Consider the following 23,733-nt stretch of genomic DNA (forward strand, 5'->3'; position numbering starts at 1 on the left):
CTGGTCCGGGCCTTTGTTCAGGGGGCACTACGCTTGAATCCACCAGTTAAGCCTCCTGTGTGTGCTCATATGATTTGAATTTGGTTTTGTCTGATTTACAGAAACAACTTTTTGAACCATTGCACCATGCTTCTCTAGTTCTTTTGACAAAGAAGTTGGTTTTTCTGGTAGCCATTTCCTTGGCTAGAAGGGTATCGCACTTAGCAGGACTTTCTTGTAAAAAGCCATATTTGATTATACACAAAGACAGGCTGGTTCTGCGTCCTCATCTGACTTTTTGCCTAAAGTGGTTTTGGGATTCCATCTGAATCAAGATTTGGTCCTACCGTCCTTTCTAGAACCACAGTCCGTGGAGGAAAAATTGTTACACTCTTTAGATGCCGTAAGAGCAGTCAGAATCTATCTGCAGGCAACGGCTCAGATACGAAAGATTGATTGTCTATTTGTTCTGCCAGAAGGCCCCAAAAAGGGTCAGGCATTGTCGAAATCCACTATTTCTAGGTGGATTTGGCAGGTTATTGTTCAGGCTTATGGTGTAAAGAAGAAGATTTTTTATGATTTGTGTCTTCCTCCCCTCAATTTGGGCATTGCTATGTGACTAAGTAATTATCTCTTTGTCCCGTGATGTATGAACAAGAAAATAGGATTTTTAAAATACAGCTTACCTGCAAAATCCTTTTCTTGGGAATACTTCACAGTCCACAGAGCTCCCTCCCCTCTTCGGGATTTTACGTTGGGATACTTATTGCTTTGCTACAAAACTGAGGTACTCTCCATATGGAAGGGATTATATAGGGGGGAACTCACCTTGTAATTAGGGTTGCCAGTGTTCAATCACCTGATGGTCACTACCTAAACCACTAAGTAATTATCAAAGCCTCTATGTCCCGTCATGTATTCCGAAGAAAAGGATTTTACAGGTAAGCTGTATTTAAAAAATCCTATTTTTCCAATTTTGTTGTAATCAGTTCTTCTCATAATGTGTCCATAATATGACTTCAGTCAAGACTTTAGTAATTTGGGCTTCTAGTGAAACATTGAGCTTGGTTTGTTGAATGATCTATAGAATATGTCACCAACACCAAAGTTCAGAGGCATCCACACTTTTCCAGTCTTGTTTCTTCCTTCTCATTCATACAGTGATAGAAAATACATCAACCTGGACAATTCTGATCTCTGTTCTTGTAGGCACATCAGTACCTTTAGAAGATTTCTTATAGAGCTTTCAAGATCTTTTATAGATCTTTCATCCTTGCTCTTGTAAGTGCCAGTCTATGTCATATTTCTTGATTTCTGGGTCCTGCGTTAAAAATTGTTTCAAAGAGGCATAAACTGTCTATGACTGCTATGTCTTCAACGTTAACAGAAGTTTTCATAACCTTAGTTAGTCTTGTTTTCATAACCGTATTTTTTGTACAGTATATATAACTGAAACAAGATAATTCAAATATAACTTGGTTCTACCTTATTCACATAGTACTTGGTTCCACCTTCTCAACCCAAAGCAGGCCATAAACCTATATATATATATATATATATATATATATATATATATATATATATATATATATATATATATATATATATATATATTACTAGGTACAATAACATGGCAATGTATAAATAATTAATGTAAAAAAAGCCAAAGGCCAGATTTACCTGTAGCACCCTCCTAGTTGGGTGCTAGATAGTTAGGTAAATGTAGCTCTTTAACTCATCTGTAATTAGCGGAGCAACATTTGATTGTTTTGGTCCACTCTGGGTTTCACTGGTTATGGGTTTGACTGCTTCCCCCTGTTTTCTGGAGAGTGCTGGAAATTAGTGGGCTGGGAGAGTCAAATCTACAGGTGGAATATTTATGTGGTCCTGACCAACCACTGGGGGGGGGGGGGGGTGCCCAGTCAGTGCATACATAGTTTGAGTAGAGGGGTTCTTTCCCAGAAGTTCCCAGCCCTAAGGGCTTCTGCCCTTCTGGGCAGTCCAGTTGTACTTCTTCATTTGCTCATCAAGGTCCCAGTTGTATTAGCTGTGGGGCCTAATCTACTGAGGTTTTGCTGGAGCAGACTGAGGGATTTACCTAGGGATCTGGTCTGAAGAGCCCACAGGAGACATGTCTGGCTGATATTAGAAGGAGGCATCCAACTATCCAGAGACATTTCATTTGTGAGTACAGACATTGTGCGAGATCCCAGTGACTGTGTGCTACTTCTATCCCTCATACATCAGTGCCAGCCTGTGTTGAAAGGTGGACATTCCTTACAGTGTCCCTGTGTAGTTCAGCCCATTATTTGTTGCTGTGTGTCCTTAGGTTACTACTTTGCCCTACATGAGTATCCCACAGTTACCCTGAACCCATCCAAGTTCAAGTTTAATAAAGCATACAAAATGATAACCCCAGACTATTAATTGAGGCAGAAGAGTGACTGAGGCTGTGTGTTTGGCTGTGAATAATGTAGTTTGGGAAAGAACTTTGGGACCATTCATTGGGCCCTTTTGGAGGTGAGCACTACATACCCACGTGGATTCTAGCACAGACCTTTCTTCAAAGCCCCAATAAGTAAAAAATGACAAAGTCTAATGCCGCGTACACACAAGCGGATTTTCTGTCTAAAAAATCTTTGAATGGTTTTTCCGACGGAATTCCACTCAAGTTGGGCTTGCATACACACGGTCACACAAAAGTTTACTGAACTTTCGACCATCAAGAACGCGGTGACGTACAACACTACGATGAGCCGAGAAATTAAGTTCCATGCTTCCCGAGCATGCATCAAATTGTTTTCGATCATGTGTAGGAATTTTCCGCATCAGAATTGGTACAGACGATCGGAATTTCCGATCTGAACTTTTCCAGACCGAAAAATTGAGAACCTGCTCTCAATCTTTTGCTGGCGGGAATTCGGCCAGCAAAAGTCCGATGGAGCATACACATGGTCAAATTTTCCGACCAAAAGCTCTCATCGGTCTTTTGCTGGCCGAATTTCCGATCGTGTGTACGGGGCATAAGAATCATAACTAAAGAACCAAAATTCAAAGATCACCTAAAACATACATTGGGAATTTTATCAAAAGTTAGTTGTTGAAACATACAAATGTTATTAAATAAATACCTTTATTGGGAAATAGTCTCTAAAATTCTTCCACACTGTCCAATCCCTTACCCACTGCACTCTGCGACCACCTGCCAGGAAACAATCAAGACCCAGTAAGTCCTGTGTCCTAAATAATATGAGAATATCATATGAGTATGTATCAGAGCATCAAAAAAATATATCAAAGACTGTTACCTCGAGATGGAGTGTCCCAGTCAATTAACAGCCAGGAGAAATAGACCACTGAAATCAGCCAAAATGAGGTGAAGAGGAGATAGATGAGCAGCAAGGTGAAAAATGTTCCTGCGTGGAGATAGGAAAGCAGAAAATGAACTGCACTGTAAAAAAGGAGTTTTCTTTTATTATAAAACTGGTCATACACCATTAGAACTTGTTTGAAAATTTCCATTTTCTGAACCTTTGATCAATATTCCAATGGTTAGCAGGGTCAAATCGGTTTTGACTGTTAAGCGTAAAGGTTTTTTTTTATAAACTAAATTCTAACTATGAATATGGTTTTTGTCTGGGAATAATATAATGAAATCTGTTTAAAGTGGTTGTAAACCCTTACAACACACTTTGACCTACAGGTAAGCCTAGATTAAGGCTTACCTGTAGGTCCAAGAAATATCTCCTAAACCTATACGGTTTAGGAGATATTTGCCCGAAGACAGGCACCGCTGTCTACGACGCATGCGCCGTAGACAGCGGCGCGCAGGCGCACTAAGCGCGGCATCATCAACGACGAAGATGCCGCACGTGTCGGCTCCCGTGCGCATGCGCGGGAGTGACGTCATCGCGGCTTCGCCGAATGACAGCGTCGGAGCTGCGAGACCCCACCAACAAGATGGATGCGCCGGACTACAGGGGACAGCGGTGACTTCGCTGGCTCCTGTGTCAGGTAAGTGACACATAGGTAAGTGACACATAAATGACTACTATGCGATGCATAGTAGTCCATTATGCTTTACCTTTGCAGGGAATGAAACCCATCAGGGTTTACTTCTTCTTTAATATGTCTGGGAATTCATTAAAGTTGCAGGTCTGGATGAAATTGCAAGGGCTTTTGAACAAAATGAGTGGACTTGATGTCAAGAAAGAATGTTCGGGCCGACAATTTTTCTGAATTTCGGTATGAATGTTTGAATGAAAATCTAACTATGTATGGAAAGCTTCATTGTGGGAAAACATTAGGAGGTTAAATTACAAAAAATTTAAGTCCTTTATTTTAAAAGCAGTGCTGCAGAAACCCATCCAACTTTTGATCAGTACAGCTTGGTTAATTCTATATGTAAGAGGTGTTACTAGGCCTTTAAGAGATTTGACCCTAATTTACCTTCTAATTTAGGCAAAGTTCTCCACAATCAGGAGAAAGGGTTCCTCTTGTGGTTGTTGACGTGTGAAGGTCATTCTTTGGTGGCATTCAGAGGAGTAACACTTTTCTCTGTATGGTGTGAGATAACTAGGTCTGCCATTTGAGCAATTATTATTATTATTATTATTATACAGGATTTATATAGTGCCAACAGTTTACACAGCACAACATAAGGGCAGACAATACAATTACAATACAATTTAATAGACTAGGAATCAGAGGGCCCTGCTCATTAGAGCTTACAATCTAAAAGGGAGGGTAAAGAGATACAAAATGTAATAACTGTGGGGGGTGAGCTGATGTAGAAAATAAAAGTACAGTTGTTAGGTGGGGACAGGGTAGGCCTCTCTGAAGATAAGGGGTTTCAGGGATCGTCTAAAAGTGGACAGAGTAGGAGATAGTCTGACAGAGAAGGGTAGGGAGTTCCAGAGAATGGGAGAGGCTCTAGAGATTGAGTATGGCAGGAGGTGACAAGGGAGATAGAGAAGCAGGTCTTGGGAGGAACAAAGAGAACAATTTGATTGGTATTTAGAGACAAGGTTAGTGATGTAGCTTGGGGCCGAGTTGTGCATGTCTTTGTAAGTTGTTAGTATTTTGAATTTAATTTGTTGGGTGGTAGAGAGAGGTAGCAGACACTAAAAGGTGGTTGAGTCCGGCAGCAGCATTCATGATGGACTGAAGGGGGGATAGCCTATTAAAGGGTAAGCTAATGAGGAAGGAGTTGCAGTAGTCGAGGCGAGAGATGACCATGGAGTGAAGTAGGAACTTTGTGGTGTCATTGGTTAGGGCAAGAGTCTCTAGTCCTCATGGAATATGGACCGGGAACTTCCAGGAGCTTACAGTGTCCTGGAAAGTTTTTAAATATTCTCATGGAGAAGGGCTACCAGAAGTCAGTAAAATTCATTTGATGACTATATGCCTCTCAGGTCTGACCCAAGGAGGAATCAAAGTGGATTGGACTCCTTCAAGAGGAGGTGTTAGCCCCTGTATACACGGTCGGAGATTCTGCCAACCAAATCCGTCGGATTTTGTCCGTCGGATTTAGTCCGATGGATTGTGTCCGAAACTGTTGCATACACACGGTCGGACTAAGTTGTCGAAAAATCTGATCTTTCAGAACGTGATGACGTAATTTCGTTATGATGGGACTACATTCAGGCTAGTAGCCAATAGCTTTGATGTAGGAATTTTATCTGAGCATGTGCGGCACTTGGTCCGATCAAAATTCGCTACACATGATCGGAGTATGTCCGATCGAACCAGTTGGTCTGGAAATATTTCCAACATGTTGGAAAATTGAGTCAGACGGATATTCGGACGGAATCAGTCCGATGCATACCACACACAGTCGGATTATCCGACGACACGGTCCGATAGGACACATTCTGACGGATTCTCCGACCATGTGTACAAGGGCTTTAGTGCTGCTGAATTGTAAGACCTAGGGGAGAATGTCGGTTTGTGTTTGCAGAGGGATTTGTTTGAGTCTCAGCCAACCACAATCAGAGAGGTTGCTGAGTGCTGCAGGTCATATCCTGGGGTCACAGGATAGGTGTGTGGTCCTCAAAACTCCAACTGATTGTGAAAGTGATCTACCGTATATACTCGAGTATAAGCCGAGATTTTCAGCCTCTTTTTTGAGGCTGAAAGTGCCCCCCTCGGCTTATACTCGAGTCATCGCTGTCTGCCCGCTCGATCAGCGTGTCGAGCAGACAGACAGCGGCCATTCTATAATTCAAAAGCCGCGCCTCCGGCTCCGCCTTCGCCTGTGATAGGCGGAACACTGAATTTCCCAGCAGCCTGTGTTCCGCCTATCACGGACATCGTATCATCCTCGTACTACGGACGAGGATGATACGATGTCCGTGATAGGCGGAACACAGGCTGCTGGGAAATTCAGTGTTCCGCCTATCACAGGCGAAGGCGGAGGCGCGGCTTTTGAATTTTACAATGGCCGCCGAGGCGCCGACGAAGAGGGCACGGGACGGAGGCAAGGCAAGGCACGGCACGGGACGGGACGGGACGGAGGCAAGGCAAGGCACGACACGGGACGGAGGCAAGGCACGGCACGGGACGGAGGCAAGGAGGCAAGGCACGGGACGGAGGCTCGGGACAAAGGCTCGGGACACAGGTAGGCTGGACACACACACACACACACACGGATGGATGGAGACACACACACACACAGGGATGGATGGATACACACACACACAGGGATGGATGGATGGATGGAGACACACACACACAGGGATGGATGGATGGAGACACACACACACAGGGATGGATGGATGGATGGAGACACACACACACAGGGATGGATGGATGGATGGACACACACACACACAGGGATGGATGGACGGACACACAGGGATGGACGGACACACAGGGATGGACGGACACACAGGGATGGACGGACACACACACAGGGATGGACAGGCATGTCTCACCCTCGGCTTATACACGAGTCAATAAGTTTGCCAGTTTTTTTGGGGGTAAATTGGGGGCCTCGGCTTATATTCGGGTCGGCCTATACTCGAGTATATACGGTAAGTTCAGATGATGTGTGTCCTCAACTTTAATTCACAAATGGCACACTGGACATGGCATTGAAGGTTCACTTACCCATTAGGAGAAAAGTCAACACCCATTGAAATACACTGATGGCCAGGATATGTTTCCTTACAGAGTCCTCCATACCGAACCTTATTTGTTTGTCACCTGCCCATGAAAGAAACAAATTTAACGTACCATCATAAAACGCAGTCAGAACACAATATATAGCCATATATGGCAGTATGTCTTATCCCATTATACAGCTCACAAATTCTTACTAATAGGAGATAGTAATGCCAGTTCCTATGCTTAGCCCATTCATGTCATGGCAGATCCAGACACCAGCCAACTAAAGTGGCAAAGTCTAGAGAAAACGCATGTGTCATAATAACTCATCCAAAAATCCATTGAGCTAGGGAGAGTTTCTCCACTACAGTAATTCTCAAGAAGCTCCACAATGAAAAATTGAGCCTAGGTTGGATGAAGAAAGCCATGGAGACCACAATTTCTGAAGTTTTCTGGGACAACCCTTGTGTTGATAAATGAACATAGAAAGGGAGTTGGGACTTTGTGTGAGGCAAATGACAACCAAATAAGGTAATACACGTATAGTGACTTAGCAAGTTTATTGTCATAAAGAGGGTATAAAATCGCACTCAGTATGAAATACATTATAAAGCCACTATATAGCAGCACGTTCCAGTTACGGATGTATGGAGTGTACACTCCATGTAAGAAAATAATAGAATATAGCAGAGATTATAAAATATATGCAATGATGATTGTATAAAACCTGGGTGCATCCTGTCAATGCTCAACGCGTTTCGTGTTAATTAAATCACTTCTTCAGGAGTAGATGCATCCACTAATCTGCAAGAATGGACAGTATAAATAACAATATGTTATTTTCTGAATTTTGATATTGCATAATTGAAGGAGGGATGGAAGACATACTTTGCTGTGCAATTGTAGCGCTTACTCCCGTAGGAGCCACTGAATTTACGGGCTTTCCCCTTCCACACAGCGGCAACAGGAATTTTCACACTTTCTTTACAGGCTCAATAAACAGTCTAGGGGTTTTGTTTTTGTTTATTTAGGGGATACATTGGATAGGGAATGGGAATGCATTGGATGCCCAGAACTGTAGAACTTGAATCAACTCTTGAGGACTTCCTAATGTAAAGGCTGCTAAGAACTGACTTCAAATGTGCTGTCCACTCGTGGGAGTGATGGTGCAGCTAAGATAGCAACAAAAAAGGTTCCAAACTGAAGATGCAAGTGCTGCTTCTTGTAGGAATGCCAAAGCACCTGCTGTCCCAAGCTACAGTTATGGGGTTGCTTCTGGCTGCTTTGGGCTGGCTCTAAGCTGTCCCCTAGTCCTAAACATGTAAAGTATGATAGCCTTACTGTCTTCTCTGTATAGGCTTGGGGTAAATTGAAATGGAAGTTACTCACTCAGTCCCTTTTAGTAGCTCCTGGAATCCAATAGGCTGCTGTATGGGCACACAGACCAGGTCTTGCTTTCAGGAAGGCTTCAGCTAAGCCTAGCTGGAGCTGGTAAAGGGTGTGATGCTTCCAGTTGCTCCTTATCTCTTCCCCTTGCTCTCTCCTTCCCCTGGCCTTTCACCTGGCCTCCCCAGGGTCAGAGCCCCCCCCCCCCCCCCAGCACAGGGTCCCCTCCAGATGACTGGACCCTGGACTTTCTTCCTTGACTGCCACGCTTCTGAATATTTATGGGTTGTCCCCCACCCACTGAGCTTTGACTCCTCAAAGACTGGTTGTAAAAATCAGGGCTGCAGCCTCTGTTCTAGACATGCGCAGAACATAACTATTCCTTTAAGTCTGTTTCGGATAGATTCAGTATGTTGTTAATTTTGTTTCCTTAATTGGTTTCGGAATTTGTTTAGTTTCATTTAGTTTCGTTTCATTTCAATTATTTATTTATTTTCATTTTCTAACGAATTAAACATTTTTGGAAATTATCAACCAATCCGAATGCTGTGTGAAGAATAGATGGATGTTAAGAAACAGGATGGGAAGCTGGCTGCCACGTCCTTTACAACCCTTCAAGTCTGGTATGGGTTTTAAGGTGACCCAAAGCCAAAATGTTTTTTAAAAAATGGCGTGGGTTCCCCCCCAAAATACATATGTGAGCATGCAGTCCAGCAGGCCAGGGAAGGGGGAATGAGAGAGTGTCCCCCCCTTCTGAACTATACCACATGCCCACAACATAGGGGGGTGCTTTGAGGCAGGGGGGCTCCCCCAAAAAGCACATCATCTCCACGTTGATGGGGGCAAGGGCCTCTACCCCACAACCCGCGGGCTAGGGTTGTGGGGAAGAGGCCCTAGTCCCCTTAATGGAGACAAGGTGCTGGGGGGGGATACATCTGAATCTTTGAATAACAAGAAATATGCTTGAATTTAGATTCAAATCAAAAAAAATTGCACGTGCCTACTCTGTTTCTCCACCCACTAAGTTCTAGAGCTATACAGTGAGTTCTAGAAGCCAAGAGGAGATTACAGACCCACAGCTGTGAAGCCCTGTCCAGTCTAAACCAATTCACCCATACTCCTCTGCCTATAAGAGAAGCTCAATTAAATTTACCTACACTGAGGTAACACTGAGGGTGCTACGCAATGCATAGGGACTACACTTAGGAAAGGCACAGTTTTGCAGCCATATATTATTTGGCAATGGCATAGTATTACAACAATATAATCAACAATGGCACAGTATTGCAGTGAGGCAGTGCTCCAAGCTTGGCCTGGAGTACCAGAGGACGGCTTCTCCTAAAGGTGTGGTGGACTGCAGTATAAAAAAGCAACACTGCTAAAGAGGTTTCCCAATTGCTGGTCCAGGTACCAGAAAGCTTGTATAAAACAAGCACACTCACCCTGCTCGATCAAGAACCTCACCCTGCATTAATAACTCTACCTGACACATAAGGTCTCTGTCCCTCACCTGTCCAAACACTCCAGGTGCACTCAAATGGGATGGGCACCCTAACAACACACCAAGATGGCGGCCAGAGGACACCAAAAGTCAAACAGCTGTAACCTCTATAACAACTATGGGATCTCTCAAGGAACAATTCCCCTCTAAAGAGCCCACTCTATTGGTATAGTGGCACCACCTACTGAATGGAGGCCAAGTTGCACCTGCCTACAAAAGTGCACTGCCTGTTTCAAACAAAGAGAAGTGAGGAGGGAAAAGAAGAGGTTTAGCAGCTCATGAAAGACATTACAAGGAAGAAGAAAAACACAATAAGAAACAATTTGATGACAAACAGATTACAAGACCATTAACCTTTTGCCGACCAGCCGCCGCAGATATACTGGCTCGGCTGTGCAAATCATCGTAGGTGTACATTGCGTTGCATTTCTGTGGACATGTGCACATGCAGATTGGCCAGCGGGGGAGCCAATCAGGGGGTCCAGCGGACTTGATGTCCGCTGGCTGCCCACGATCGTTCCTCGCAGAGACAGAATGGGGATCTGCCAAAGTAAACAAGGCATCTCTCCAGCAAAGCGGAAAGCCAGCCTTCGCAGCATTTAGAAGTTGCATTGTGAGAGAAGATTTGTATTTTTTAATTGGTCGATCCATCAAATGCAGCAAGCAGGCCGCAGGATTGGCTGTAAGTTTTTTGCTAATAGCAGTTACATCTTGCCAGAACTGTTGAATTTTGGGGCATTCTCAGAAAAAGTGGACCATAGTCCCCCCCCCCCAGCACCACAACGCTAACAAGAGTCTGGAACCTGGAGAATCATGCGATGGAGCTGGGAGGGGACCCTGTATCATCTAGTGAGGATCTTACAGCTAGTCTACTGTACCCTTGTGGCCATAGAAGACTTTTGAGCAAAATGAAGAGTCTTTAGTCTTTGGGCAGGAGTAAGGCTCAGAGCCAGGTCCTCCCATTTAGTCAGAAACTGAGGGTTATAATCCTCACTCGGGTGGATCAGGGAGGAATATAGCAACGAGAGGGAATGATGTATTTGGTACACGGCCTTTGTGGCACATACGGTTCACCTTTGTGACATATTGATTAAAAATAAGTACATGGGCGAAGGATACCTGGGACACAAGCACAATGGTGGAGAAAGGAGCGCAGCTGCAATCCACTCCATAAATCTAAAGGGGGGGTCAATAAGACATGTTAGGTCAGAAGAAATGAGATTCCCTGCAGGCGTGAGGAAGTTCGTCAGGTGAGAATATCCCTTGGCCTTGAAGTGATGAAACTGCTCACCCTGAATACCCGGAATGAATTCAGGATTGCCTGTGATGGGAATCATAGGCGATGGGAGTGGAGAGATGGTTGAGTTCCGAAACGATCCCCGAGCTACTTGCAATGTACTACCCAGGGTATGATGGGCACACATCTCTCTGGGAATGGGGAGGGATATCCATGATAACTCAAAGCGGTGCCCTGAGAGTATTCCAACTCCATGGAGACCCAAAGCTTGGCCTCCCCATGACAATGGCAGTCTACTATCCTGTTGAGATGAGCAGCCCTATCATATTTCCGGATGTCTGAAAGAGCAAGGCCCCAGGAACCCTTCGGTAGCGACAGACTCTGTAACGTCTGACGTGGTTTCTGATGTGCCCATACAAATTTATGGAACAGTGAGCCAATTGTGTGAAAGAAGTGGGGCAGAAGCTGTAAGGGGAGAGCTTGTAAGAAAAAGAGTATCCGCGGTAGTACTGTCATTTCGAGAGCATTGCAGCAGCCAAACCAAGTCAGGTTTAAAGCATGCCAGTGTAACAGATCTTCCCTCAGTCTGGAGAGAAGTGGCTCAAAATTTACAGTACAGTTTGGCCCGGGTCAAGAGTAATGTTAGTGCCCTAGTGCCGTGGAAGTCCAGTGAAAGGGGAAGGAAGGCTTAAGACTCTGGACTACCACAGGGTCTGCCGAAATATTGAGGGTAGAGGATTTTCCCAGGTTGATCTTAAAATGGCATAAGGACCCATATGTCCGCAGGGCCTGTAGAAGGTTCGGCAGGGAGGTAAGTGGGTCTGTCAGGAAAAATATCAAGTTGTCAGCAAACGATACCACCCTATGATACCCTGAGGGATTACGATAGCCAGAGATATTGAGGTCAGTCCGAACCATGCAGAGAAAGGGTTCCAAAGTCAGTATGAATATGGCAGGGCTGGGCTCAGTCCTTCCTTCCTCTGAGCTGGCTGCTCAGCTAATTGCCAACTCCTATCTCTCCACAGTGACTCACTTGTTGATGATATCCTGCTCGTCAGTCCTGACTACTTAAGCCACCCAGCCCAGATGATCTCTGCCTTCACCTTGGTCAACAGCACATAGACTATCTCCTGCATTCCTGTTAAAGACTTGCTTGGCTGACATTCCTTCTGGCTCCAGATCCTGCTTGCTGTTCCACTACGCTGATCTTCTGGCTTCCTGACTTTCTGGCTTGTCTGACTATCCGTTCCGGTTACCGAACATTGGCTATATTTTGACTACGTTTGTTCTGTTTACTTTTATTATTAAACAAGTGTGATTTAACTGTATTTCTGTCTCGGCCTGATTCATGGTTTCTGACAGAATATGAGGGGAGAGAGAGGGCAGCCCTGCTGTGTCCCGTTTGATATGTCAAAAAAGTCAGACCTGGTCTCATTGACTTTTATCGCCGCAGAGGGCTGTGAGTAGAGTGCAGAAATCCAGCCCAGCATGGAGGACCCGAGGCCAATATGCTCCATAGTTGCTCGGAAGGAGGACCAATGGACTGTCAAATGCTTTGTCTGCATCTGTGGAGAGCAGAATAAGTGGTTTCTTGGAGGTCCTTGCCGCGTGAATCAAATTTATGACACAAAGCATGTTGTCACGAGGCTCTCGAAGAGAGACAAACTCCACCTGGTCTTTATGTATTAGACTCGGGAGACAAGGTAGCAATCTATTGGCCAAATCTTTGTGAAAAATTTCAAGTCGGTATTTAAAGGGGAATGGGGAGGTAACTGCCAAACTGGGCCGGATCCTTGCCCTCTTTGGGTATCAGGGAAATTAAAGCTCTAAGGGTGTTCACCGGCATCAGCCTCCCCTCCTCCAAGGAGTTGAGAGAGGCTACTAGGCGCAGCATGAGCAAGGCATAAAACATCTTGTGGTAAGCGGCCGTCAGATTTTCGGCCCTGACGCCTTCTTTGGTTTGGCCTGGGAAAGTGCATTAGCCAATTCCTCCTTCGTGATAGGAGCTTCCAGTTGTTCTCACACTGAGGAGGGGAGAGAAGGCATACCAGAGGACTCAATATAGGTGTGAATATTTTCGTTAAGACCAATGGAGGCTTCCAAGGTAGGTATCGGGTCTTGGTTGTATAAGCCATGGAAGAAAGAATAAAAAACCGCACCCATCTCATCCGACCGAGACAGCTTCCGCCACGAAGGTGAAGTGATATGTGGAATATCATTTTATGTACGAAGTCTACGAAGCGCCCTCGCGAGGAGTGTACGGGTTTTATTCAAAAATTCGTGCATAGTCCTATGAGACCAGGCCAGTTTCTGTTTCGCTTTATGGAAAAGCAGGCAGTTGAGTCCTTCTCAGGTCTTAAGTAACTCACACTGTACCGAACAGGCGATACTGGCTTTGTGTGTGCTTTCTAGGCGACGGAGTCGGGCAAGCAAAGTGACGACCTGCACGGCCCTTTCCCATTTCAGGCGTGAGCTCCTGATCACTGACTTGTGGTCTTCCCAGACCATGAGCGGGTTATTCACCGCATCCTCATTCAGAACGATGTACTCAGAGAGGGTAGCTGTCAAGGTTTGACGGACTTTAGGGGATTGGAGTAGAGCCTCGTTCAGACTCCATGACGGAGGGCTCCGAACAGTATGGCCTAACTGTAAGGTCAGATGATGGGAGCATGGTCTGACAAAAGTACGTCTCCAATGTGACCCGAATGAACCCACAGGATCACTCTATGGGTGATCAGAAGGTAGTCTAAGCAGGAGTAGGTATGATGCCGTAAGGAGAAAACCCTAGTTAGGGTAGTGGTAGGCTCAAGAGACATAACAATAGAGGTACACAGACTGAGTCAAAAGACATATATACCGCTAGAAGGAGACAAAATAGTTAAAAATGGGGATGGCGTGCCTGTGAACCGTACACGATGCAATAGACATACATACAGATAGACATTGACTATGTAAAACATTGCAACTCTAACCCCACTGATCACCCCACACTGTTGTCAGGGATCAAATGACTGCAAGGCATCCACTTGGCGAGTTCCTCACCCCCATTGCACCACAGCAGTTTAGGAGGGAGCGGTCAACCCCAAAAAAGTAGAAGTAAAACAAAGTCGTGGCCCCGGGAGGCACTCTGGGTACTTCAGACAGAGGGTTGGGGAGAGGATGGTCGGGTCAGGACTGGAGGCGGAGAACTCACCCATAGACAGACATTGATGGGTAGAAAGTCCCCAGCAATCAACCAGGGCAACGAGGTGGAAAGGATGACCCCACCGACACATGGTCCCTGCATTGTGGATGACTTCCAGTAAAGGGCATAGCATGCCCTGCATCACACGGGTCTGTCGGGAGATATCCGGGTATACCTTGATAATAGCACCGTCAAACTCTATAGGGCCATGGGCCTATGCCCGATGCTGAATCTCTTCCTTGATGACATAGAAATGGACCCTGCACAGAACGTCTATAGGTGGAGAGGGGGAAGGTGCAGTTGAGGGTGGAGGCCGCGGGCCCTGCACCCGATGGACCCTGTCTAGCTCAAGTTCTGCGGTGGGAGCCTTGTCCAGGAGCTAATTGAGAATGCCTGTTATTGTTGCACACAGGTGTTCTCCCATAGTTGCCTCAGGAATACCCCGGAGACGAAGATTGTTTCTCCTGTTCCCTGTTTTTCCCCATCATCGATTTTGAGCTGCATGACGATGAGGTGTTGGCGGTATAAGGCCTGAGAAGCCTCCAGGATCTCCAGCCAGGTGTCAACTGTAGTTTTGGAAGTCTCCAGGGTAGTAACTCGCTCCTCCACCATGTCCACCTATTGTTTAATGTCATGTAGCTCCCGGAACAGGGCGGACACAATGGATGCAGCCATAGCCTGCAGGTCTGCTATCAAGTCCCTAATGTCCCCCTCTTATTGCCCCCCAGATGCTCGGGAAGTGGTAGAGCCCATGGGGGAGTCCACATGCGGCAGCTCCGGTGACAGGATGGGAGAAGTCAGGCGGGAGGATTGTAAGGGAAACTCGTGCATACATTCTGAGAATACTTCTAGAAAGAGAAACCCAGGCCGGCCTGTTCAACCTTTTTGCTAATGAGAGATGAAGCTAAACAAGGATGGTATAAAGGGCCCTTTAAGTAGCAATGACAGAATGACCTCATTGCAGATATGATGGTCTTCACCAGCAGTTTGAGCTCATTAACTGTATCCAATAAGGTGTAGTAACAGAGTGGTAGTATATCTTGTACTTACTGCAGCTAAAGATGATTATGTACAGTGTTCAAATAGAAGTGCAGTGAAGTGTTCCCAAAGTAAAGCTGTCTGTACACAGTGTTCCAGTAAAACAACTAAGGAAATACTTGCAAAGGTGGGCAATTGCCCTCTCACCAACGACCCTGCCGATCAAGCACCTTCCAGACAGCGACTTCCGAATAGACTTCCTGACTGCGGACCCTCTTGTGATGGTCACCCGAATCCGAAACATGAAACGTGGGTTGCTGTATGGTCAAATTGTTGCTGGTCAGATGTCCTATGAACAGCAGGCAGCGCTAAACCCCTTCTCGGTTAGGCAGGAATGTCGTACACCTGCGCAGTAGGCCGCAATCTCACTCTCCCTGCACAGAGAGATCCATCACACATGAGGCCCGGGAATAAGAGAGCCTGGGGCGGGTCTCTGTTTTTTTTTTTTTTTTATAGCCGTTCCCAGCAAGCTCCCTGATGGTAGCAAAGATCCCTGGGATATGTGGTGGGAATGCAGGGGAATCATCATCTGGTGGAACTACTGATCCCACAAACCCATTTGGTTGGGCTCACTAATATGATGTCAGTTTACACCGGGCACTAGAGGGATAATATAATATACAGATAGGGCAGGAAATAACTGTTGGTTGCAATTGTAGTCCATATTGCTACACATTTTTGAATGGGGTGCTTCAAGAATTTTACAGGGTGTCACAACTGAAAAAAAGGTTGAGAATCACTGAAGTAGTGGATGTATATGAATTATTTTTCGAGAAGACAAATATTGTTTAGTGTCACCTCAAGAAGGAAAAAGCCTAAAAAAAAGGAAACTAATGCGGCGATTAATTCTAAGGACTGTTAAACTTAAATATATATTATTTTATTTTTATATTTTTGTTTGTGAGTTTATATACACTTTTAGATCAGGTTTGCTTGTGAACGAGAAGGAGATTTCATACAGAGAAATTAACAAGGGCATGTGCCATCTGGCACTGACTCCCCTTTTATCTAATCATTTCTGGACTTTGACACTTATTGATACACATATTGGGTTCAAGGTCTCAAAGGACTTCACTCCTACTTCCTGAGCATCTATTTACATTATCTGTAAAAGACAGAAATCTCTGTTGTACTCCTACACATGTAGAAAAATACTGATTCAATTTACATGTGAATTTATAAAATATATCCAGCCAAAGGGTTTATCTTTCATTTTGAAAGGAGCATGGAAGGTTTAGAACCTCTGTTCGGTTTAATTTTGCTCTGTGTGTACCCGCTTGGGAGATTCCCCCTCTCTATGTGTCCTATTGACTCTTGAAAATTATATAAAGTTAAAATGTTACAGCTGTCACTGGATCAAGAATAGAGGGTGTGTAACTGGACTTGCAAGGATTAAAACGCACATGCATGCATGCGCCATTGGTGCATATGTGGACACACAGACACATCCACTGATCCTGGTGCCCAGATGCCTATTTAAACCCAAGGTTCCCTAGTATCATTACTGGATGGTATTGAGCTTTACCCACTGTAGGTGGCGCTTGACCAAACCGGCATTGCAGAAGGGGCAGGTGTCAGGGCTGGGCTCAGCCCTTCCTCCTAAGAACTGGACACTCAGCTGTCGGCTAATTGCCAGCTTCTATCTCTACACAGACACTCAGCTATTGATGATATCCTGCTCCTCACTCCCGCCTACTTAAGCCGTTCAGCCCAGTGGATCTCTGCCTTCACCTGCATTCTTGTTTAACCACTACAATACAGGGCACTTTCACCCCCTTCCTTCCCAGCCCAATTTTCAGCTTTCATCGCTCTAGCGCTTTCAATAACAATTGCGCGGTCATGCTACACTGTACCCAAATGAAATGGTTATCATTTTGTTCGCATAAATAGAGCTTTATTTTGGTGTTATTTATTCACGACTCCGTTTTTTATTTTTTGCGATATAAGCGCAAAGAAAGCGGAAATTTGGAAAAAAAACAATATTTTCTTTTTTCTATTTGAAAAGAAATCCAATAAAATCAAATTTTGTCATAAATTTAAGCCAAAATGTATTCTGCTACATGTTTTTGGTAAAAAAAATTCCGTTAAGTGTATAATAATTGGTTTGTGTGATCAGGGACATATGTACGCAAATGATCATGTACATATGTGTGCAGGTGATCACGTACATATGTGTGCAGATAATCATTGGGACATGTGATTTTAGTGGGACATATGTGGGGGACATGTTTTTATTATTGGGGACATGTGTTTTTATTATTTGGGGACATGTATGTTTTGGGGACATGTGTGTTTTGGGGACATATGTGGGGACTGTGTTTGTACTGTGTGGTGTGTTGTGTGTTGACACTAGACTGATGATCAGTGAGTAAAAAGCTGTAAAAAACAGCTCATACTCACTGATCATCAGCCGGGTGCAGCGTTCTGCTCTCCTCTCCTCAGCGATGACTTCCGTGTGAGGAGAGGAGAGCCGATTGCCTAGCAACTGGCTGTTTGTTTACATCACATGACGGCCGTGATTGGACACGGCCGTCATGTGATCAGGAGGGCCAATCACAGAGCCCTCCTGCCGATCTGAGATGTGCCGTGTCCGGGTGACACGAGCACATCGGGATCGCGCCGCTGCGCGGGCACGCGCGCGCGCGATCCCGCTACTTCTGAAGGACGTTCCTGAACGGCCTATCAGGAGTAGACGGCTCCCACCCGGCCGTATATATGCATTGGCCGGGTGGGAAGTGGTTAAAGACTTGCTTTGCTGACATCCCTTCTGGCTCCAGATCCTGCTTGCTGTTCCACTACATTGATTCCTGACTTCTGGCTTGGCTCACTATCCATTCCGGTTACTGAACTTTGGCTATGTTTTGACTATGTTTGTTCTTTTTACTTTTATTATTAAACAAGTGTGATTTCACCGTACTTCTGTCTCGGTCTGATTTCATGGTTTCTGACAGCAGGAAGTTGTGAGGAACAGGGTTACTTTATGACTTCCTGCAGTCACTAAGAAAAAGATGTCCAATTGGATGCTGGAACCCCATGTGAACTTGGTGGCCATCTTGGGCAGGGCAGAGTCTATTTAAGACTCCGGCTCCTGGATTTGGAAAGCTTTATGTTAGTGGCTAGTGTAGGGACAGGTTTACTGTCTGGCAGGGACAGTGCTTAGCATTAGAGAAAGGTTCCAGGGAGTAGGAAAAGTGCAGGGACTACACATTCTCCTCTCAGAAACCCTCCCGTTTGGGTGTGGACTAGCCAGGCCACATTCCCACCCCTCAGTGTAGAAGCCGTTGGCATCATTTCAAGATCACGGTCCTCTACTACTGTTTGGAAGTGGCCCCAGTTAGCTGTGCTCACCCGCCAGGCCTGATTGTATGTTTTTTGGCACTGTCTCAATATACTGTTATATGCTACCTTAGCCTCTAGGGGTGCTAGTTGCTGTCGGTCCACCATGTCGCATCCTACCCTCGCTTGGTGTAGTCGACAGGATTCAAATCTGTGGGAGACCCCAATGGATTTCCAGCAAGTTGGAGTCCAAGTGGGAAGGCACCCCTATCAGTGGCCTCAGAAGGTACAGAACTATTAAAAAGATGGCTCCACCACAATCTGCTGAGACCCTACATGCTGAGTTCCACCAAAGCTGCTGCCGACAGTAGGGTCGACAACCCCGAGGATCTACCGCCAACCCAAGAAGTCCCTTTTGAGAAGTATCTGCCTCCCTTTGAACCTGGGCCTCTAGCCCCAGCTAATCCCAAGGAGGAGAGTACTACAGTCCCAAAGTACCATTCCCAGAGGTGTCTAGTCCTGCTGATTCTCTGGAGTCCTCCAAGGATGCAGTTTCCGGTTCAGGTGATGGGAGTGTTGCTGGCCCTGTTGACCCTCTACCACTTGAAGCCTCACAGCCGCATACACAAGATGGCAATTTTGAAGGTGAGCTACCAATTTTCCTACAATTAAAGCTTGATCATCTATTATTGCATTTTTTTTTTTTTTTTGGAGAGGCAGTATAAAGGAAAGGCAGCAGCAGTGGAAAAAAGTTATTTTCCTTTCATAACCTATCACACAATCTCATCCCACCAGCCCCCACTCCTCAGGTATTCCCTGCTTCTCAGCTGTAGGTATGCAAAAGGGCAGGGTTGCTTGTGACATCATTGAGCTAAAATGGCCACATGGCCATATTAGGTCAATGGCATTGATATAATATGGCCATGTGGCCATATAGGAGTCAAAAGCTTAACAAGCATGCCCCAGCCATAGCTGATTGAGCCAGTGGGGGTGAGATCATGTGACAGCTTCCCACAGGTTCTGGACCAAGTTCTGACTGAATCCAGATCATTCCTAGCTGGGAGGTATGCTACTGCATGCTGTCTGTGTAGTTTGCTCAATATGGAGCCATTTGTTTCTTGTAGCGATCATCTACTACTCCTAGTGATCAATTACTAGTCAATTTAGTAGCAGAATTGAGTAAATAAAACAATTCCTATCCTATTCTGGTGAGTGACAGCAAGTTGTTAGATCTCGTACTTGTAAGAAATTAAAGTTGATCATATAGACCTTCAGCAGTCAATTGCCAATGTTTTAGCTGAAGCTCTAAAATAACAAGGCTTACAAGAACGTCTAGCAGGACCGAAATATGTTGACTGCCCTTTTCTGAAAATACTAGCTGCCTAGTCACAGACCTGGAAATAAATGAAAAGTGTTGCAATTGATAATCCATATCCTTGTTCTTGGTCAGCAAAACATAACTGTTAAGTAGGCAGCTAGCATTTATCACAGTTTAAGTTAAGGTGAGCAAAGGTAAATAGTAAGGGTGTGATGGTTTGAACATATCACCTAATCATGAAGAGGGTTCACCTGCTCACAAGGCTGGACAACTGTGGTCACACTCAGGACTCTGTCACCCTGTATGGAGATAAAGCTGATTTAGTGTCAGAAGGAAAAAAAATCTATACAAACTGCTTGTAACCTAAGATACCATACACCCTACATACCATCTTAAATAACCAGACGGCACCCATTTTGGAGTAAATTGGCCACGCCGGGCATTTTATTAACATCTTAACATAACATTTATTTAAAACAATACTCTCCCAGATACATAATACCTATATTGAGAATCATTGAAGGCACTGCTCAAATTTTTTTAGTATCGGCGTGTCCACACAAGGTCCCCAGTTGCAGCTCGCCGATTCGAGGACAATACCACTCTGCACCTTCCAATGCAGATACCCATCTCCCAATGCTAGTTAAACCTTGGTTAACTGGCATCAACTAAGGATCCCATACAATTATGGTTCCCCACTTATGCCATCTTGTTCTTACTTTTTAATGCCTCCAAAGATCTCCAACCGCTACCACTTCCCCCAAACACATCATATAATATACATTACAACACAAAAAACAGGGCAGGAGGGTGGGAGCTACTTCTTCATCCAGTGTCACCGGACCCTGGCCACTCCCACCCCCCCAGGAATGAACTTCTAAGACCACCCCCTACCATGGGCAGCTACACTTCCCTTATATACTTATATACTTAACCCCTCTCACTGCTGGTTTGCCCTGCTGCCCAGTCATGCCAGCCCTATGCTGAGCCTGTGACTTACTCCGGGCTTTTCTTTACATCTTTAGTGTTAAATTTTAAGTGCAGCAACATATATCAGCGATCAGAATTCATTTTGCCCCCATCGGAGTTCGGTACAATGATTTTTGATTCGCTGCAATGGCTTAGATGCTCACATTTTGGCACTTTGCTCAGTCAATGCTGTGTCTCAGGTGATGTCCTGGGATCACAGCATCAACCTGTGATCCATGCTGGAGTGATGTCCCCCAGAACTGCCTGAGCAAAGGCTGCCCGAGAACCAACTTTCAGGTAGCTTTCCAGGCTGATAGAAAGGCCAGGAACTTGACAATTCTCATGGCAGTGGTGTCACTAGCAGTGTGCACCTGGGGCATGTGCCCCACATCTATTGCCTGGTGCCCTGGGTGCTGTGCCTGCCTGCCATGTTTATTGTGTCTCTGTTGCTGCCAACATTGCGATTGTGTACAGACAGCGGCAGGGAAACAAAAGTTAAAGACCACACACCAGCACAGCTGTTCCATTCAGTAAAGCTGTGAATGAGGGGTGCAGAGATGAACTGTAAACAAGGAGTGCAGAGGTGAGCTGTGGATGGGGAGTGCAGACACAAATGTTGGACAAGGGGAGCTGTGAATGAGGGGTGCTTATGGGAGCTGAGTCTCTGTGGGAGAAAAGTGCACAGTGTGGCAGAGTGGTGCAGAGGTGACTGGTAAAAAATTCTGGGGGTTATTACTGCACTGGCACAAATGCTGCGGGTTTTTATTGTGGAAACTAACAGCAATGCTGGGAGTTATTATTGGGTTCACTGACACCAATTTTGGCAGTTAGTATTGCATCCAACGCTGGGGGTTATTATCGCTTCCACCGACGTCAATGCTGGGAGTTTTTATTGGGTTCACTGACATTAATGCTGAGGGTTATTATTGAATCCGCTGACACCAGTGCTGAGGGTTATTATTGGGTTCACTGACACCAGTTCCTCAGATAGTTATAATATTCACTGACACTAATGCTGGGCGGTTTTATTGGATCCACTGACACCAATAGTGGGGATTATTATTGCATCCACTGACACCGGTGCTGGGGGTTATTATTGCATCCACTGACACCTGTGCTGGGGGTTATTACTAGGTTCACTAACACTAATCCTGGGGATTGTTATTGTATCCACTGACACAAATGCTGGGGGTTATTATCAGGTTCCTTGACACTAATGCTGGGGGTTGTTATTGCATTGCCTAACACCAATGCTGGGGGTTATTATCCGATTCCCTGACACCAATGCTGGGGGTTGTTATTGCATCCACTGATAACAATGCTGGGGGTTATTATTGCATCCACTGACACCAATGCTGGGAGTTATTTTCACATCCAATGACACCAGTGCTGGGGGTTATTATTGGGTTCACTGACACTAGTGCAGCAGACAGTTATTATATTCACTGACACCAATGCTGGGCAGTTTTATTGCATCCACTGACACCAATGCTGGGGGTTATTGTTGGGTTTCCTGGCACCAATGCTGGTGGTTATTATCAGGTTCCCTCACATCAATGCTGGGGATTGTTATTGTATCTACTGACACCAATGCGGGGGGTTATTGTTGAGTTCCCTGACACTAATGCTGGGGGTTATTATGAGGTTCCCTGACACCAACACTGGGGGTTATTATGGGGTTCCCCGACACCAATGCTGGGAGTTATTATTGCATCCACTGACACAAGTTCCTAATGTACAGGACGCCAAGGTTGGGTCCTGGACGGGTGCTATCCTGGATGGGTGCTATGTAGCACCTGTATTTGGGTTGTGGTCCCTTTAAGGGAATCCCAGTAGGCTTCAGGGGGTCACCCAAAAATGGGTGAGAAATTCCGGGGATAGTCATTAGGAGAGGACTGACTTGCGGTCCTCTCTATATTAAAAGAGAGATAGTTGGGACCCCGGAATTTGGGGGGCTCTGAAGTGACATTTGGGTGGGAAAGAGCCTCCCTCCCTGACCACATGGATTCGGCACACAGGGGGTTAAAGGCCTCCAAGAAGACAGCTCATAAGACAGGAAGTAGTAGAGAGGTGGTGGTGAGGAGGAGATTAACACTTGTCTGAGGAGCTGTGTTGCTGTGTTGCTGTGTTGCTGTGTTGCTGTGTTGCTGTGTTGCTGTGTTGCTGTGTTGCTGTGTTGCTGTGTTGCTGGCTACAAAAGATTGCTATAAGGACTCTGAAAACTTTGGGGCGAAGACCTGACTACAGAACTGTAGGTGCTTTCTTTTCTTGTTCTTTTTGTATGCTGAAAGAAAAGCCTTATTTTGATTTAATTATAAATAAAAAGTCTTTTTGGTTTCACCTTTGACCGGTTTATGCACTTGGTCCCGCGGAGCTAATATCCCCAAACTTTACACTAAGTACATGTGAGGTTGATCCAATCCATATGTATATAAAGAAGCAGAAAAAGCAGGGAGCAAGGATCAGTAAATATACTGCTCTATTCCATAAAAAAAAATACTTACTGTACATTCAGATATATGGTGTCCAGTATGTAGTGCAGAGGGAAGCAACAAGGATAAACCCAAGATGGTGTGAGGCCAGTATTCAATAAGCATCTATGGTATGAGAGTCTATTTGAGCACAGGCATACAGTGGTGTGAAAAAGTGTTTGCCCCCTTCCTCATTTCCTGTTCCTTTGCATGTTTGTCACACTTAAGTGTTTCGGAACATCAAACCAATTTAAACAATAGTCAAGG

At 45.3% G+C, this 23,733-nt stretch overlaps 1 protein-coding gene across 2 annotated transcripts in view; it reads right to left on the bottom strand.

Moving 5' to 3' along the window:
* The window catches only part of LOC143961300 (2-acylglycerol O-acyltransferase 3-like), a 74,231-nt gene that overhangs the window by 37,922 nt on the left and 12,576 nt on the right, over positions 1-23,733 (bottom strand). Inside the window, exons 2-5 of one of the 2 annotated variants that reach the window (XM_077470555.1) lie at positions 20,278-20,325; positions 7,090-7,185; positions 3,288-3,395; positions 3,111-3,181 (exon numbers count right to left, since the gene is read on the bottom strand). In XM_077470555.1, the coding sequence (XP_077326681.1) occupies positions 3,111-3,181; positions 3,288-3,395; positions 7,090-7,162 (252 nt within the window). In that variant the 5' untranslated portion in view covers positions 7,163-7,185; positions 20,278-20,325. Of the gene's footprint in view, positions 1-3,110; positions 3,182-3,287; positions 3,396-7,089; positions 7,186-20,256; positions 20,326-23,733 lie in introns of both variants that reach the window. The other variant, XM_077470554.1, reaches the window with a different exon arrangement.

The sequence above is a fragment of the Lithobates pipiens genome, unplaced genomic scaffold (genome assembly GCF_037356315.1).
Source record: "Lithobates pipiens isolate NorthernLeopardFrog02 unplaced genomic scaffold, aLitPip1_a1.2 Scaffold_8, whole genome shotgun sequence".
NCBI lineage: Eukaryota > Metazoa > Chordata > Amphibia > Anura > Ranidae > Lithobates > Lithobates pipiens.